Source organism: Cyprinodon tularosa, unplaced genomic scaffold (assembly GCF_016077235.1).
Source record: "Cyprinodon tularosa strain WSP-4 unplaced genomic scaffold, ASM1607723v1 ctg347, whole genome shotgun sequence".
Lineage (NCBI taxonomy): Eukaryota > Metazoa > Chordata > Actinopteri > Cyprinodontiformes > Cyprinodontidae > Cyprinodon > Cyprinodon tularosa.
The window spans coordinates 783,413-801,672 of NW_024039060.1; the positions used below are offsets into that span (position 1 = coordinate 783,413).

Here is an 18,260-nt window from a genome sequence, read left to right on the forward strand (position 1 = left end):
AAAAAAAAAATAAAAAATCTACAAGTGAAAAAATAGGTATTCAACAATATAATGAAAATATTTCACACAGGGAAAATGCAGGAAAGAGGCAGGTGCCAGGTTATAGCAAGATTGCTCATTTCCACCCATAGTCATTGGGCAGGTTGATGTTATGTGATACAAATTGAGCCTAGGTGGAAGTTAAACTGAAGAAACTGATTGCTCTCCTACATCCATCTACGACACAGCCAATCAGCTTCGAATCACACCTCTAGGAAAGCCAATCGGCATCCAAATTTCATCTAAAAAGGCCTCCAATCCACTTGTGGTCTCCTGTGCGCAGGCGGTGGATGCGCTGTGACTTCATTCAGATGACTCTGTTTCAACCCACCTCCAGCCCTTCCTCCACATTGTAGCTAAAGCTTCATCAGAGTGTTATTCCTCCCGGACTCTTTCTGCGTTCCCTGTCTCATCTCAATCGGTCCGGCAGAACACCGCCATGTTGAGCCTGGTTCTGCCAGAGGTTTCTTCCCAAAGGGGAGGTTTTCCTCTCCACTGTCGCTTCATGCTTGCTCATCATGGACCGGCTCTCTCAACCTGTGTTATCCAACTGGACTTCTATCTCCCAGGTCCCTGATTGAAGCTCTGGTATCAGCTCACGCAGTCCACTGGATCTCCCCGTAAAGCTCAGCAGACCGGCTCGCTAACCAGCAGTCTACAGACTGACCATCTTCATCTATTTCAACTCCACCACCAGTTTCAGGCCTGGGGAGAAACAGCCCTGTTCTTTGCTCCTGTTCATGCATATATATCAAAATTCAGCGCTATGTTTCCTCCCTAGGTCTGAACGCTAAAGACAAAGTAATTGTATCAATAAATTTCTCCTAATTGTCTTTTATCTTCGTGTGAGTTTTTCAGATTGAAATATACAATGGCTTTGTTTGATAATGTAAACAGTAAACCAGCATATATTATACAGGAAGGACAATAAGTATTTGACCACCCAGTTATTTTGCAAGTTCTCCCACTTAGAAATCATGGGGGGGTCTGAGATTGTCAGCCGTACAGGCATGTCCGACACAATCTAAAAAAAAAATTTTTAAAAATCCAGAAATCACAATGTGTGATTTTTGTAACTATTTATTTGTATGATGCGGCTGCAAATAAGTATTTGAACACCTGAGAAAATCAATATTTATATTTGGTACAGGGTTGTAAAGAATTAAGTCATGTTACTTTGACTTTTGGTTCATTTCTGAGGCCATAGTTCATGTTCTCGTTCCTGAAAGCCAGTGGTGAGACGTTTTTAGTATTTTGTAGAGTTCCTGATCATGTCGAGTTTTAGCGTACCGTAGTTTTCCTGTTATCCTGAACTGTTCTGCCTCTCAACCACTGAGCCTGCGTGTGCCCATCTGAACATTCTGCCTGAACTCTTTATGGACTCCTGGAACCTTGAACAAGCTTTTTTTCTGTTCTGATCGGAACCCTGTACAGGGCTACGGATTCCTCGATCTCTGAGCCTTTCTGTTCTGAACTGTTTCCCTGACCTGGCTTGGATTCATTCTTGTTCACTGGGGCTGCAGCACTCTGGGCGGCTCCCGCCGGATCTCGTTGGAAGTCCATCGGCTGGATCCTACCTCGCTCTTAGGAGTTGGACTGAATTGTTAAACCGTGTAAGTGGCTCACATGATTAATCATCTTCCGTCAGATTATCATGGACACTTACCTCTGTTTCTCTCCAACCAGAGTTGCTGGTGCCCCGCCTCCCCTCGCAGTCGCTGTAGATCCACAGTACCGCGTCCTGATTTTAATAAATGCTTTGAATCTTCCCACCATTTGTCTCGCCTTGAATATTGGGTCCTACTTTCTGAGCATATTACATTCCTAGCTTTAATCCAGCAGACTACCTTGTTGGGTCCCTGAGCAGAACGCTTAGCTCTAGATTATCTCCTAGGTGCTGAACAGGAGCAGCTTGCTGCTTCGTAATGGATGAGTTAGATGCAGAGAACACATGACATGTATAAAGTTGCAATGACAGAAAGATTATTATATATCTCTTGGAGAGCTCACAGATGCATCGAACCTCTTCCAGGTGGTGTATCCATCCGACACAGAAACTACAGCAAACTATATCAAAATAATTTTGGATATCATTATAACAAAAATTTGATATATTGAGCAGCTTATACCTGCTTGATGCAATTTGTCAAAAAAATGTATTTGAAAAATACATTATGAAAAAAAAATAGATCAGAAAACTGCTACATCTCCATTCTTTTTAAGAAAGTGTAAACCATGTATCTGCTTAACTCTTATTACACTAAAAGCAGTTGCAGACAGCAGATACACAGACTTGAGTCTATTCAAGATGTCAAAAAGGGATTTCAATCTGAAAAAACACCAGAATTACACAGTACTGAAAGCAGAAAAGCTAGCAAGATGCTTCTTAGATTATTGCTCAACGGTTCATATGCTCAAACCTTGTGATATACGGGAATAATCTGATGGGAGAGAAAAGATGATGTAAGATGCAGGCTTTCTCTTGACTTGCAGAAAGTATTTTATTAGGAGTTTTCCAAAAACAAGAACATCTTAATCAGAAGGTTAATAAAAGTGCTGGACACAATAGAATAAGTCTCATTCTGCTGGGAGGTTTTAAGGCACTAATTTGAAATAAATGTTTCCCTTTGCTCTAATACAAATGATCAACTTTGAACGGCGCTGATGTGACACAATAGGAAATTGTGCAGCTAACTATCTGCAGACCAAGTCACATGAAATGAACTAACCACCACCGGGTCAACAAGCTACATTCCTCTGGCCTGAGTGGTGACCACGGCGGTGCGAGTCGGATGGCGGCACCTGATCTTCACTTCTCGATTCATCTGGCACCAAGCACAGGTGTAGCAACACATTACATTACAGCAGTCACCGCAGCATGAGCCCTGCAGATGAAAACAAAAAGAATGGAATAATACAATTAGCAGAGATCTACATCAAATGCTTTTCAACTATATTCTGATTTATTTAGATGCACCTAGATCATGTAAATACTTGAATCAATTTCTATAGTTTTATTACTTGTTTAACACATAGGCTGCATTTGTGATTGTTTTATATCCAAATACTTGCCTCTTTTTTTTTTTCTTGATCATTTTTATTATTTTTTGTCAAAACCTTTTTCCATAGTTTTTTTGCCCCATTTCGTTTTCATCTCATTGGGATTTTTTTTTTCTGCCACTTTTTAAATAACCAGGCAACTGTATGTACAGAGGGAGGAAAAGGTATTAAGTAGTAAAAACTAACAAAAAGTAAAAGTATTTAGCTACTGATGCGTAACTCTTCTGGATCATCCATATGGTTTCTAGTGAACTTGAGACAGGCCTGAACATGCAGTGCCTTAAGCAGAGGGATTTGCCTGGTACTGCAGGATATGAGTCCCTACTACTTTCATTTCATTCCAATTGTTCCCACAGTTGATTTATTTCCAACAACCTCCTTGGCTACTGTAGATTCACCTCCCAGCCTGTTGCAGGTCTATAATTTTCTTCCTGGGGTCCTTTGAGGGCTCTTTGTGGTTGACAATAGTTGGAGTTTGTAGTGTGTTAGCTTGAGGCTGTGACTGGTGTTTTTTTTTTGTACAGATAAGTTCAAACAGGTTTCATAATATAATCAAATAGAATAAAATCTATAGTTATGGGTCATCTTGATCTGAATTAGATTTTTCTAAATGAAAATCTGAGAGAATTAGATTTTTCCTTTCCTCCATATTCTTATGGACACACATGTATATCAATTAAACCTTTTGAACAATGAAATCAGCGATTTTCATCCCTTAAAGTGATACAATAAATATTACACTACAGATTACTAAATCTATTGGATATAGTTTGGAATATGCAACTAAAATACATTAAAGCTATGAATTTAACTGAAATGGCAGATTTTTCTAATACTTAATTCTCGAGGATTTGACTCAAATTTAAATAATCCTTTTGGCACATTTAAAACAAGTATGTTTTAAAGAGAGTGAAATCTAAACCTACTTAATACATTTAAATGTAGGAGGATTAAAAAAAAAACATCAGAACATTCAGAATTAGGACTGAAATAGCACCTGAAATAAAGTTAGAATTGACTGATAATGCTTTCTATGGCGGGAAATGGGGTTATACTTTATTTGGAGATAACTGCTTGTTTAGGAATTTGTGGATCTATCTTGTTTTTTGTGAAGGAAAAAGATGATTTCCATGTATTTCTGTTGTCACATTTCAGAAAATAAAAGAAGCAGTTTTCAAATGTTTTTTTTTAGTTTCTAACACCTTTACCACTTGTGAAAAAGCTACTACAGGTTGGCCTATTTTACCTAGGTCAGTTAGCCATATTTGTCATGATGGGTCTAATATTTTTTGTCCACATGCAGAAACACTCAGAGAGATTGTAAAAGTTTGAGTGTTTATTTTCTGTTAAACAACAAAAAAACAGGAATCTGGTTAACACAGCTTGGTGGGACCTGTGGCCAGGTATCCAGGTGCGACTGCACAGAAGAGAGAGAGAAATGGTGAGATCACGGTTGGTGGGAAGAGAGTAGATTACTGAATACTCTGTTCTTACTTACTTACTTGCTGCTAGAATTGCAGGGTGTTATGTTCCAATTGTGGGGGCTTTGGCAGGTTGAAGGTGGACGTGACGTTGGAGGGTGGACAGGTAAGTTTATGGAAGCACAGAGGAGCAGCGGAGCGGACTGTCAACAGGAGACTTGGATGAGGTCTGAGCTCAGAAGAGAGGAGTTGTGGAACTCTTGGCGTCTCGAAAGGTTTTCCTTCATGGCTGGAAGTACTCGAAAAATCCTAGAGGTTGCAGGTGTGGATAATTGAAACGTGTAGGCAAACCCTCCAAGACCGCGTAACCAGACCGTACCATCTGGTGGATGAATGGTGGAACTGAAAAGGAAAACAAACTAACCCCAAAAACTGGAACCTAACAATATTAAGCTACACTATTTATACCTTTGTGTCAACAACAACCATTTATTTTCTACAAGTAGAATAACTGTTTTCTTTGTCAAAAAGAATCTCCACGAAAGTCATTTTTAAGTCCTTCATTGCCCTAAGATCTTAATAAAAAGAAAAAGAAGGAGCACTGAGACTTTTTGTGTCACCTTTTAAATGGCAGAGATTTTCTTCAAGAATAAGAATGATTGTTTTCTACCTTTGGCTAATTTAGATCGCCAATTAAATTCTAAATAATAGCCTATACTGGTAATAATATGTTGAGACTCCAAAAGAGATCGGATTCTTATGAAACGGGTACAATACAGTTTGTCTGAGTGGTGATGTCATAAGAAGGGGCAGACTCCAGAGCAGATCTGACCACTCCAGCAGATCTGATATCTATACTGGTGTTACATAATGGGATCTGTCCAGAGCCATAGGTAAGACTCTACAGCTCTGGGAGTGTCACTTTGAGATATGATTGGTGGCTGTTCACTGCGTATTGTAGTTATGGGAGGAGAGATTACACACAGTAGAAGTAAATTTAAACCGGCAGCTGCTTTGTGTTTTATTTTAAACTAAGACTTAGGAGAGCTGTTAAACATATGGACCTTTTTTAAAAAACAAAAAAGTAAAACCAAACTGCAACAGAGTGCTTATAATGGCAGGTTAGTATTATATTGCAATAAGTTTGAAAAAACATAGAGTTAAAATGTTGTTTTTCTTTACTAGTCAAAAAAAGCAATTCAGTGCAGCTCCTCAGAGGACCATGACTCACAGTTCCAGGTAAAAATTTACTCATATTTGTCGATTTCTTATTGAACAGAAATTGACTAAACTGCAGATTTTCTAGAGATCTAAAAAGATCTGAAAATATTGGAGCTACCACAAATGCTGCCACAGCAAAATACATGCAAGGTATGGATAAGGAGTGTAAAATATGTGAATAATGATGGAGGGAAGTTTTGTATGCTACATTCTGGAAAAAGTAAGTAAAGTGCAGTTTTATTTTAAATAAAATCTACAAGCCAGAGAACCACAAATTTTCATTTTTTTTTTACAGTTACATTCTCTTAGGAAACAATTGTAAATTTATCATTTAGGTGTTTAGGGCCATGTTTTTTTGATAGGGTTGTTGAATGCATCTGAATGTTTTCTTAAGAAAAACAATTGACAATCTCTCAAATTATAGCAATTTCATCTTAGGAATTAAATACACAGAAAATGGCAGAAGGAAAACTGCCTTTTTTTCTCCTTTCTTTGCTTATCCATTGATAGAGAAGATACAAACACCTTTATAGACTGTACGAAAACCTTTTACCATCATAGTTGTTCTGGCGGTCGTCAAAACAACCATCAAAACAACCGAGGTTGTTTTAGTCAGTAGTTTCCTCAGAACCTGAATTTTTCAAGGCAGAATAAAGTCAACGTATTCTGCATACAACCCCGACACACAGGTGAATAATTAACTGCTAACAAGTTTGTCAACCAATTCTGAATAAACCATTATGTCAATCCAGGAAAACATTCAACTGTGGCACCACTGAGGCAGTGAATGAAAGAAGACTTGCTATTTTCAAGTTATCATGATTTTAAATTCTAGGAAGTAACAATATGCCATGATTAGGACTGCCACACCACCTAACAGCAACATCAAGACACTATGAATGAGCGTTGCTCCAACAACTTCCAGACTTACAGGAATATTGTGGCGTCGCCTAATGCTGGAGCGCAGCGCACAGGACAACACACAGCAGATGTCTCGCAGCGGCATGGCACAGCACCATCCATGTTTACTGGCAGTCTGACACTGCATGCAGGGGAAACACCACAGGCCACAGCAGCCTGTTGGGGAGATGGAGAATATTTTATTAGTGAAATTATCACAGAATCCACTTAAGTTTATCAAGTAATAAAGCCCACAAAAGAAATGTAAATTATCAAGGATAGTTTTGGTGTTAAAAGAATTTCAAATCAGATTCAGCCCATATTTGGGATTAAAGTAGACTGAAATCACTTCAGTTTTTCTAAAAAAAAAAAAAAGTGAAAATAACAATCCACTGGACATGTATGGATGCGATAGGCACCAGCACCCCTCGCGACCCCACTCGGGACAAGCGTGTAAGAAATGGATGGATGGATGGATGGATGGATGGATGGATGGATGGATGGATGGATGGATGGATGGATGGATGGATGGATGGATGGATGGATGGATGGATGGAATAAACCAGGGAACAGATGTGAGTCAATCAGAAAAACTTACTGCCAGTGTTTAGCAAGCTGGCACTGGAGGCAACATGTTTCTGTAGCACCTCCTCAAGTTTCACGCCTTCACAGCTCTTTGTGTCCTTCACCCAAACCTTTCACTTTTAAGTTCCTGAATTTTTTTCTTAAGGGTAGAAGGCTTTAACACATCAGGCATTTTGAAACAAACAAAAAAAAAACATATTTACAGTTAATGAGATCTGGCACGTGCAGCTTGATCCATTCATAAATTATAATGTTAATTTGTTGTTTAATGCCTGCTTTATGTGTATAACTACAGCAGGGTTTACAGTCTTCGCCTGCAGTGGTGTCTTGTAAAAACTTTTTCAATAAATCCACACTGCCCCCTTCAGGAACACAGGTGTTCATGTAAGCGCCAGCAAGTTATGTTAATGCAGTGTCCTGCAAAATTGCTTTCAGTATTTAGGTGCATCCATCTTCCCTGTTTCTGCTGGCATAGGGCATGAAAACTAGAATTTCCTTCTGACACACCCAGAATATTGCAAAAGTTAGAAATAACCTGTTCAGGGGTGATGCTGAGAAAGTAGCCATGCATTTGTTACTTCAAGATTGGACCATTTCAATTATTTAGGAAGTCCACAAACCTTAAGCCTTCACCTGATAGAGTTCTGCAGAAGGTTAAAAAGAGAGATCATATCTATTCTATCCTAGCTTCTCTACATTGGCTTCCTGTTAAATCCAGAATAGAATTTAAAATCCTCCTTCTCACATATAAAGCCTTAAATGGCCAAGCTCCATCTTATATCAGAGATATGATTGTTCCTTATGTTCCTAAAAGAGCACTTCAAAACAATTAATTAAAAACAATTCACTGGACTTTGTTTCCAAGTTTGAAGACATTTCACCTCCATCCAGGAAGCTTTTTCATTTCAAAATGTCAGAATTAGCGTTGAATTGGAAGCTTTACAGAGCGGCCCAAAACAAAGCCTTTTTTTGGTTTAGGAAACATGCAAATTGAACTGGAAGAATGGGTCCGCCCCTTCAGAATTGGGAGTCATTTGGGTTCTTTGTTAACTTGCAATTCCCAATACTGGTCTATGCCTCTGAAGGGGAGGTTGTTAGGGGGAATTGTTGGCCTTGTTAATCAGGCATGATGTTTTGGTTCTCTGTATGGGGCCAGGGGTTGTAATTATAGCGGGAAGGAATCAAATCTATCGCTGCATTGTAGGTTTTTGAAACCTGAGTGCACCACCTTCGGTTAAGGTTTGGTTTTTCTTTCTTAACATAAATGGCTTCCCTCACACCTCTTTTCAAACCACCTGTCTTCTTTGTCAAAAATGTGAATATTCTGGTCCTGGTCACTTCAGAGTTGTTATGAACATTCAAACTTTCCCAGCTGTCTTATTTCAGCTTCCTCTAATTGGCTTCCTGTTAAATCCATAATAGAATTCAAATTCCTCCTTCTCGTGTATAAAGCAAGGCTCCATCATATTTAAGAGATCTGACTGTCCTTATGTTCTTAATAGAGCCCCTCGCTTTTAATCTGCAGGTCTACTAGCAGCTCCTGAGAGTACATAAAGTGGAATGCTAGCCAGATCTTTTAGGATGTGTTCCAATTAAGGGGCTGCATCCTTCAAAGGACCCGATTTACTTCAGAAAACTAAAAAACAAAGTTCTAGAAGAGATCAGCTGTCAAATCAGCAGCTGTACCCGCTTTTACCTCAGCATAAGTTTAGTTGCCTAGCAACCATGAAACCGTGAGGCATAGATCTTAGAAGCTGATGGAGCACTTAAACTTTTGTTTTTTTGAATATCCTTTATCCTATCATTTATCAAACAAAAAATCAAATCTTTCATAATTTACATTTCTTAAGCCATAATTATTTTATGGCTATTTTTATAGAAACATAAATGGGTGAAGAAAAGCTGAAGATATTTTTTATATTTATATATTTTTTAAAACAAAGCAGAGTGTGTATGATGTCATCCACGTGCGCCGGCTACTGTTCATTCTTCCTGTCCACTGAACTGCTGCTAGTTTTACTCACATGCCTGGAAGATGTCTGGTGCTACTACCACAGATGATCTCGCTCTCGAAATGGAATTGAACGATTCAGATTAGCTAGCTGAATGAATAGAAGAAGTAGAGCGTAGCCTGTGGCTACGCTCTACTTCTCTACTCTAAAAATATAACCTCGGATGTCTGAGGGACAGTGCTTCACCTACATGTTATGAATGCTGGCGTACATAAGATTACTTGGATATAACCTAACGGAATATCTTCAGAACAGCTCCAAAAGACACAAAACTAATATGGGTGAGTAGAACATGATGTAATAACGTAAAATCAAAGGCCCAATGTAAAAAAAAAAACGATGTTCCCCTTTAAGGTTAAGTTTCCTTTTTGATAAAGTTATAGTTAGAGTGGCTCAGGTTATATATTTAAAAATATGCTGCTATAGGTTTAGACTGCTAGAAGACCTAGCAAACCTTTTCATTACTCTGCTTCATTCTACTTCTACTCTCCAATGTTGCACTCATTGGTAGTTCAACCTCCACCATTATATTTTCTCTGCTCTCATCATAGTAGCTTTATCTGACCTCATCCTGTGACACTTGATCAGTGCATCTCCAAATAATCCTCATGAGTTCTGCTGTTAGAGCAGCAGCCTCACCCTTTCCTGTGAAAATGTGTGGTTGGAGGATATCTACATAAGATGGCTCCCTCCAGGAAACACCAGCTTTAACCACGCTGCGCCAAACAAACGGCCACTCTCTCTGATCAGGGAAAAATTATCTGAGGCACAGCACAATGATTCCAGCTGAAGTTTGAGACAAACAGGCTTTTTTAGTAGCTAATTAGAACTAAGCGCAACAGTTATTTTCTTATGGAAGTTCTTTTTTTGGCTGTATGAGCTCTCAGACATTGTTTAGGCTTCATGGATGTTTTTATACGGCAATGTCATGAAGTGGGCATCACCCAGATCAGAGATGAGGCTTTGCTTTAAAAGCAAGTATTTTTGCTGAGTTATAAAAAAAGAAAATATATATTTAATGACAAATTAACCCTGTTGACCAATATCTCATCATATATTGGTCTAAAGGTGACTTTGAAAGGCTTGAACACTAACACTAAGCCCTTATTATGCTGCAAAATTTCCTACATTGTAGTTTTTCTTTTAGCTTTTCTTATAAATTTGTGTTGCTGCCTGTTTTGACTTGTCTCTAACTTATCTTCTGGTACAGCTGAATATTTCTGCTGAGAGATAAATGATGGTTTTATTTCACCCAAGTGTTTTAGTTCATCTTCTTTCCTGTAGTTTCCTTCAAAGGTCCTGTTCACACAAACAAAGGCTCAATTTATTTTTTTGTTAGTTTGGGTGTATTATTAACAGATAGATGCAACGCAATGAAACATTTTGTCATTCAGAAAAAAGGAGACATGAAGAAAACAATCACGCTTTACTGTTTATTGTGCCATGCCTATAATTATTATTTTTAAATGTCATGCTGCCTTTTTATCTGTGCAACACAGGAAGAAATCAGAGTGATCACAATCTGACAATGTAACAGAAGTTTAACAATGAAGTGACTGTTTAAAGTCACAGATAACTGCTTAAGAGCAGCAGAACATGATAGTTAAATATTTAGTGTGGAAACAATATCCTGTAGTGAGAATTTTGGTTCAAGCTAGTTAAATGTTAGCTTAGCATTTTTAGTAGATTTAAAGAAGTCAGCACCACATGCACAATCTGCTATATGTATATGTATACATATAGCAGATTATATATATATATATATATATATATATATATATATATATATATATATATATATATATATATATATATATATATATATATATATATATATATATATATATATATATATCCTGTGGGTCCTGTAGTAGTTTGCATCCAATATGTTTTTTACCATCTAATTTCTACTGACTTCCGTCATACTGTCCAGATCACAACAGAGATCAGAAGGTTCTCCCAATTTTACACTTTGGTCTTAAGGGCTAGTTATGCTCTGTCGCAGATATTTTTGATTTATGCTTAATATTGAGCGTGGTCTGTGCTATGTTATTCCACACCACAACGCAAATGGGACAATTACAAACTAGCTGTGGGTCTAGATATGGCAGAGGAGGGGAGGAAGTGGGAGCAAGTTTGTTCGACAACGTGGGAACATGAGCACGAAAAAGAGCGGGGATCCAGTTGGAGAAAGGGTCCCAGTGCACAGTATTTGAGTTGAGAGAGGATGAGGGGGGATGGAATCCCCCTTAAAAAAAAGTTTTTAAAAATCACCCCCCTTCTATTATGTATTAACAGTAATGGCAATAATATTGCCCTTTCAACATTCTGGATTGATGGTGTTCTAAACAGCCTTACGGCCAAGCGGCAAAGCCAACATGATTTGAGGGAATGTGAAAATAAGGAGGGGAGGGAAACTTCCGCAGGTTCAAGGTTTTAAGTTGCAGAGATCTCCCTCCCCTGCTTAATTTGAGAAATAATGTGTTTACAATTATGCAAGTTTCTCAACATAATCAGACCTATTCTCTATTATTGTGGTATGAATTTCATAAGTCTGGGACAATACATTTGAAAATTTGAAAAAAAACAAAAAAAACACTTGTAATGATGGGAGCAAATCTTTGGCAGGTTCCAGGTTGTAAGTTGAACAAATAAAGCGTCAGAAATGATCTAGATAGGTGTTGATAACAACATCTGGAATAGCCATCCACTGAGCAGAGAATTTATTCGCACACTGACTGTAGCACATCAAATGAAACATACATTCCATACAAGTAAAATCCTATTAAAGCTGCAGTCTGTAACATTGAGAAGAGAGCAGACTTCGACTGAAAATTTGAAGAAAAACAGGTTTCACTCCACTCCCCCACCCTCTCTGCTTCACTCATGCCCCACCTCCAAGCTCCACCCCTCTCACAGCATCTGCGCGGCTACCGCATGCGACCAGGGGGGGGGGGGGGGGGGGGGGGGGGGGGGGGGGCGGGATTCAGCGTGTGTGAGCTGTGATTGACACTCCATCAGATGCTCCTCTGGCTGTGATTGGTTGTTTTGACTCGTCCCGATTTATTCTTTCCAGATTGAAATACAGGCAGTAGGCGGTACCAATTGAAGCAGTTTTTTTCACAGGTTACATATCACATGTACTGCTCTACTGTCTTTAATTAAGCAATTTAAAACACGTGTTAAGATTATTATCTTGAAAGAACTGCCAAATGTGATGTTAATGTCTGGCCAATGGTTATCATTGAACAGAATGTTGACATCTGAGTGCAAGCTCCCTCGTGTGACTTGCAGAACGCCTGTAGTCCGATCAATGGTAAATAGTTTCAGTTTAAAGGACTTCGGTAGTCTTTATCATTTCTGCAGGTGCAGAAGTCTGCAGGTCCATAAAAGACATTTCATCTCAGCGCTGTGTGTCCCGAGCCCGCAACATCATAAATGAAGCCTCACCCCCCCACCATGGACTGTGCTCCCTGCTGCCCTCTGAAAATGTTAGAACTGTACATTTACAGTCATATGTTTATATTACTCTTTTTAAAAAAAAAATTTTTACCATTTTTCAAAGCTACACTTTACATTTTTGTCTAGAGAGCTGTTCTAAACAAAATTTATTTTTGTATTAGACTTGTGTAAACAAAAGGACAAATAAATCTGTCTAAGTCTAAGTCTTGATGATCCACCCAGAAAAAAACTATACCTTTATTTGTTTGACCACAAAGATTATAGCCTGGTTCAAAACAATGAATTTGTGAAAAAAAAAAAACACTTATTCTTCTTTCTCAGAAATGTTCTTAGGGCGTTTGGTTTTAGAGGCTTCTTTAAATATCAAGACATTTGAACTTATTAATGGTATTTTTTTGCAGGATGTAAGAAATTAGCTCAGTGGACTTATAGGTCCCCATATCGCTGCAGCAGTCACAAATGCCAGTGCTCCATGTCCCGACACCGTGATGGGTGGAGGTGACCATCACCACCTGGGATCGGGGGGGTTGGTAAGCCATGTCTGGAGGAAAGAGTCGACACATTGAAAGAGGAACTGTGTATTTTTATTTCTGAGCCCTTGCACACTGCCACCCCCAGTTTGTTATTTGAAAAAGGGAGCATCAGACGTGGTGAGAATTAATTTACATGCTGTGTTGAGCTGGGTTCAGGTACATCTCTAGTAACATCATTTTTATTCAGGAGACACGATTAATATGAAAAGTAAACAAACTCTAGACCAGGGGTTCTTAACCTTTTTGCATCACACCCCAAAATTTAACCTACTCTGCTGTGAATGACCCCCGTCCCTATCTCAAAATATTAGCATATTGGGATAAAAGTTCATTATTTTCCATAATCTAATGATAAAACTTGAACATTCATATATTTTAGATTCATTGCACACTAACTGAAATATTTTCAGGTCTTTTATTGTCTTTATACAGATGATTCTTGATTCTGGCATACAGCTCATGAAAACCCAAAATTCCTATCTCACAAAATTAGCATATCATGAAAAAGGTCTCTAAACGAGCTATGCACCTAATCATCTGAATCAACAAATTAACTCTAAACACCTGCAAAAGATTCCTGAGGCCTTTAAAACCTGTGGAAGCAGCAGACTGAGTCTGGAGTAAAAACATCCAGAGCCACCGTGCACAGGTGTGTGCAGGAAATGGGCTACAGATGCCGCATTCCCCAGGTCAAGCCACTTTTGATCCAGAAACAGCAACAGAGACACCTGACCTGGGCTGCAGAGAAGCAGCACTGGACTGCTGCTCAGTTTTGCATGTCATTTGGAAATCAGGATGCCAGAGTCTGGAGGAAGACTGGGGAGAAGGAAATGTCAAAATGCCAGAAGTCCAGTGTCAAGTACCCACAGTCAGTGATGGTTTGGGGTGCCATGTCAGCTGCTGGTGTTGGTCTACTGTGTTTTATCAAGGGCAGTGTCAATGCAGCTAGCTATCAGGAGATTTTGGAGCACTTCATGCTTCCATCTGCTGAAAAGCTTTATGGAGATGAAGATTTCATTTTTCAGCACAACCTGGCACCTGCACACAGTGCCAAATCCACTGGTAAATGGTTTACTGACCATGGTATTACTGTGCCTAACTAGCCTGCCAACTCTCCTGACCTGAACCCTATAGAGAATCTGTGGGATATTGGGAAGAGAAAGTTGAGAGACGCAAGACCCAACACTGTGGATGAGCTAAAGGCCACTATCGAAGCATCCTGGGCCTCCATAAAACCTCAGCAGTGCCACAGGCTGATTGCCTCCATGCCACGCCGCATTGAAGCAGTCATTTCTGCAAAAGGATTCCCCACCAAGTATTGAGTGCATAACTGTACATAATTATTTGAAATATGCTAATTTTGTGAAATAGGAATTATGGGTTTTCATGAGCTGTAGGCCAAAATCATCCATATTGAGACAATAAAAGACCTGAAATATTTCAGTTAGTGTGCAATGAATCTAAAATATATAAATGTTATATTATTATATTACGGAAAATACTTAACTTTATCACAGTATGCTAATATTTTGAGAAGGACCTGTACTTGTATGTCGCATTTCCGTAATCGGACAACCACTTATGAACTCACTTCAGCTATTAGTCTCTTAATCATCTTATTTTAAAACATACTGAGATTTTTTTTGAAAAACAGAAAGCAGCATCAAGTGGCTAACTTTCCGAACAGAACAACAATATTCCCTAGATCCCAAAAAAATAAGGCAAACTTGAAACTTTTTTTTAATGGAATAAAAAGATAACAAGTGTGCTAAACTTGAAGAAAACACACTAGAAACAGCCCATGTTTATCTTTAAAGTCATAGGCAAGTCATATTTAAATTTCCAATCATTCTGGCATAAACATGTACTGGTATATAAATGTACTCTTTATCAGACCATATTGTCCCAAAAGTTAGAAAATTTAAAAAAAATCTTTTTTTTTCTTTTATCCTGTCTTAAAATCTGTGGGAGGATTTTTCTTTATTTTATGCAGGCCAGTTAGTTATATATCAGCTTGTACACCTTAATTCGGCCAATCATATATCAACGGTCATCTGTCAATCAATTTTTTTGGTCACAGCTTGAATTATGTGTCACAGCTAATATACGCAACGGTTGAAATAAGAAATTAGAATAATTTGTTTAACCATTGAGTTCCGTCCCTGTGTTGGAACAGCTGCTTCCCTACGACTTTCAAAACTGTGATACGTAATTTCAAAAGAAACAAGGCATATTTAAAAAAAAAAAACATAAAGACATGTCCATAATGGACTTATGTTAACAGCGCCCTATAAAGGAAGTTGACCCCTTAAACATGTTGCTTTCCTTGCCAAACAGAACAAAGGTAGTAAAGCTATTAAAACACACAGAGTTGGACTTTGTGGCATACTTATGTGATAAAGGATTTGTTATCTTTTTAGAAAGATACTACCATATCAATCTACAATCGACCATAAAGGAATTGTCCTTCGTGGGACAATAAAGGGATTTAGTGGCGGCTTTCCCAGTCCTTTTCCTATCTCTGAATGTTGAAAACCAACTTTAAATGATGCATGTGAGGTCTGCAGCGCATCACCTCCTATGATGAGTCTTTAATAAGCTTTCTGATTAATTTTGGTAGACCAGCCACTTGTTACCGCTGGTTTATATTTTTCCCATTTGTGGATACAGATTTGCTGTAATCACTGTGCTCATACATAAACTTGCGGCAGTCTTTGTTCTTTAACTCCTTTATAAAGAAGTGTCATGCATTGCTTCTTGAGAAGTTTTGCCTACTTTATGTGATCAGAGAGATCTTATTGAAGTCATTTCCTGACTTTTCAAGAAGCGTTGCAACAGAGACTGTATCAGAAATCTGGTGGTGAAGTTTTACATGGATCCAGTTTGGTTCTGGATAGCATGGATTCACTTCAATTAGTTAAATATATATATATATATATATATATATATATATATATATATATATATATATATATATATATATATATATATATATATATATATATATATATATACATATATATAGTTTCCTGTCATGGTTAGATGAAGTTAGATGCAGCTATAGGTTGTAGGTTTTCATTTTTAGAGAATTAAAATAAAGCAGAATGGACCCTACAACAATACTTGCATCATAAATATATTTTAAACTAAGAATTTTACAACTGCGTTCATTAATTATTCTCTATTCAAGTAAATTAAACAATTGGAAACTAATTAGCTATTACTGGATTACTGGCACTGATACAGATTTTGATCACCATGCTATTTTTATACACAAATAATTGGAACGGAGTTGAGTTTTAATGTCTGTCATTTTTTAACGTGAGAAATTGGGAATATGAAGTGAGAGTGTGTAAAGACACTGAGATGGGTTAGTCTCACTCCCAATGGGTGAGAGTTGACAGCCCTGTAGATAGACAGACAGACAGACAGACAGACAGACAGACAGACAGACAGACAGACAGACAGACAGACAGACAGACAGACAGACAGACAGACAGACAGACAGATAGATAGATAGATAGATAGATAGATAGATAGATTTCAACAGAACCAGGTGGGTTTTAACAGTTCTATAGAAGGCTGTAATCATATGTTTCTTCTTTTTTTTTATGCCTTAGCGTAGCCCTACATATATAACCTGTTTTGTTTCATGCACAGATACAGGTGCTTTTAATAAGGTCTGAAAGCAACATCTAGACAGAATGCATCTAGGTCGATCTAAATGTTTCTAGACAATCTAATTAATCAGAGAAAGGAGAATCGCAATTCACCCATGCATTACCAATTTAAATGACTGTAATAGACAAAATATATGCAAATGAAATGTACAGTTAGGAACGAGTAAAAATAAGCTGTGCTTTGATTTATTATTAGAAAAAAAAATAAAAAAATTAACCTAGCAAAAAGTTGATTGAAACTAAAGAACTTTGAAATATAGTCATTTGCAGGAAAATCCCATCAACTGAGGTGTTCAGGTTAAAGTTAAAGCAGCAGCTCGTTGTTTATTTTATTTCGTTGTTAAGGGTTTTTTTTTTTTATTTCTTACCTCTTTAAAGTTGGGTTGATAAAAACGTGGCGTGGAAAGCTCGGAGTGCCAAGTAGTGATGAAGGAGCCTGAAAGTTTCACTTTTCTGAAAGGAGGGAGTGAGAGAGCAAAAGGAAAACTACTCAAAAAATTACTGGAATACAAAAAGGTTTTAAAGAACCTTGAAACTTTCAGAAACCACCTGATGTATTGATGCAGAGAACCACTGCTACAATTTCTACACCACCTGTAAGGAACTTCAGGATAAAAATGCCACAAAAATAAGCAAAACATTTTATTATTTCTTACTTAAAGACAAATTAAAAATAAAACAGGAGAGTCCTGATTCTCGGAATAGAAGTTTACGGTTGAATCTATAAAGAAACTGCAACTCTGCTTTGAGGACTCATCTTACTGAACAACTTTGCCACATGGCAACAACTACAACCTTGATTTTTTATTTATTTTTTTTGTCAGACAGATACAGAAGAGCACCCATAATCTTGTTACTGTAACATGAATTAGAAAACATCTTATGTGCACTTAGCAAATGTCCAGCCTTTTCTTTTTTTTGTCTTCCCTACACAAATAACCATAAAACAAGGTGATACTAATAATAATAAGAGTAATTTTAAAAAACAGTGCAGCAACAATGTAAATAAAAAGCCAGACTTACAACATATAGCATAAATCACACACCAAGACAACACTAAAACACCCTAGAAAGTCCATTGTAGCAATCCTGTTCCTTTATCAAACAAAATATGAATAGAAGGAGACATCCTTACATGTCCAGTAATTGCCTTTATAACATTTATAAACAACAAATAATATCTGCCCTGAGTTTCTCATCTGTGGGATATCATGCAAATCCCTAAAACAGGGGTGTCCAGATTTATTCCTTACATGTTGAAATTGCATTTTAAGAAAGAAAAATGGCAACAGTGGATTATTATGCTAAGATGAGCCAAAAGGAACAAGGAACTTGGAGCTTCCTGGA

General features: G+C 37.8%; 1 protein-coding gene across 1 annotated transcript; it reads right to left on the minus strand.

Moving 5' to 3' along the window:
* Positions 1-2,531: 2,531 nt before the first annotated feature.
* LOC119789766 (placenta-specific gene 8 protein-like) lies at positions 2,532-17,356 on the minus strand. The gene is made up of 4 exons (XM_038294843.1): positions 17,282-17,356; positions 13,131-13,241; positions 6,673-6,818; positions 2,532-2,924 (listed from the first exon to the last, which is right to left on the minus strand). Exons 2-4 carry the CDS (start codon positions 13,237-13,239, stop codon positions 2,787-2,789), a joined length of 393 nt encoding a protein of 130 aa, XP_038150771.1. The 5' UTR covers positions 13,240-13,241; positions 17,282-17,356; the 3' UTR covers positions 2,532-2,786.
* Between the last annotated feature and the right edge of the window lie 904 nt (positions 17,357-18,260).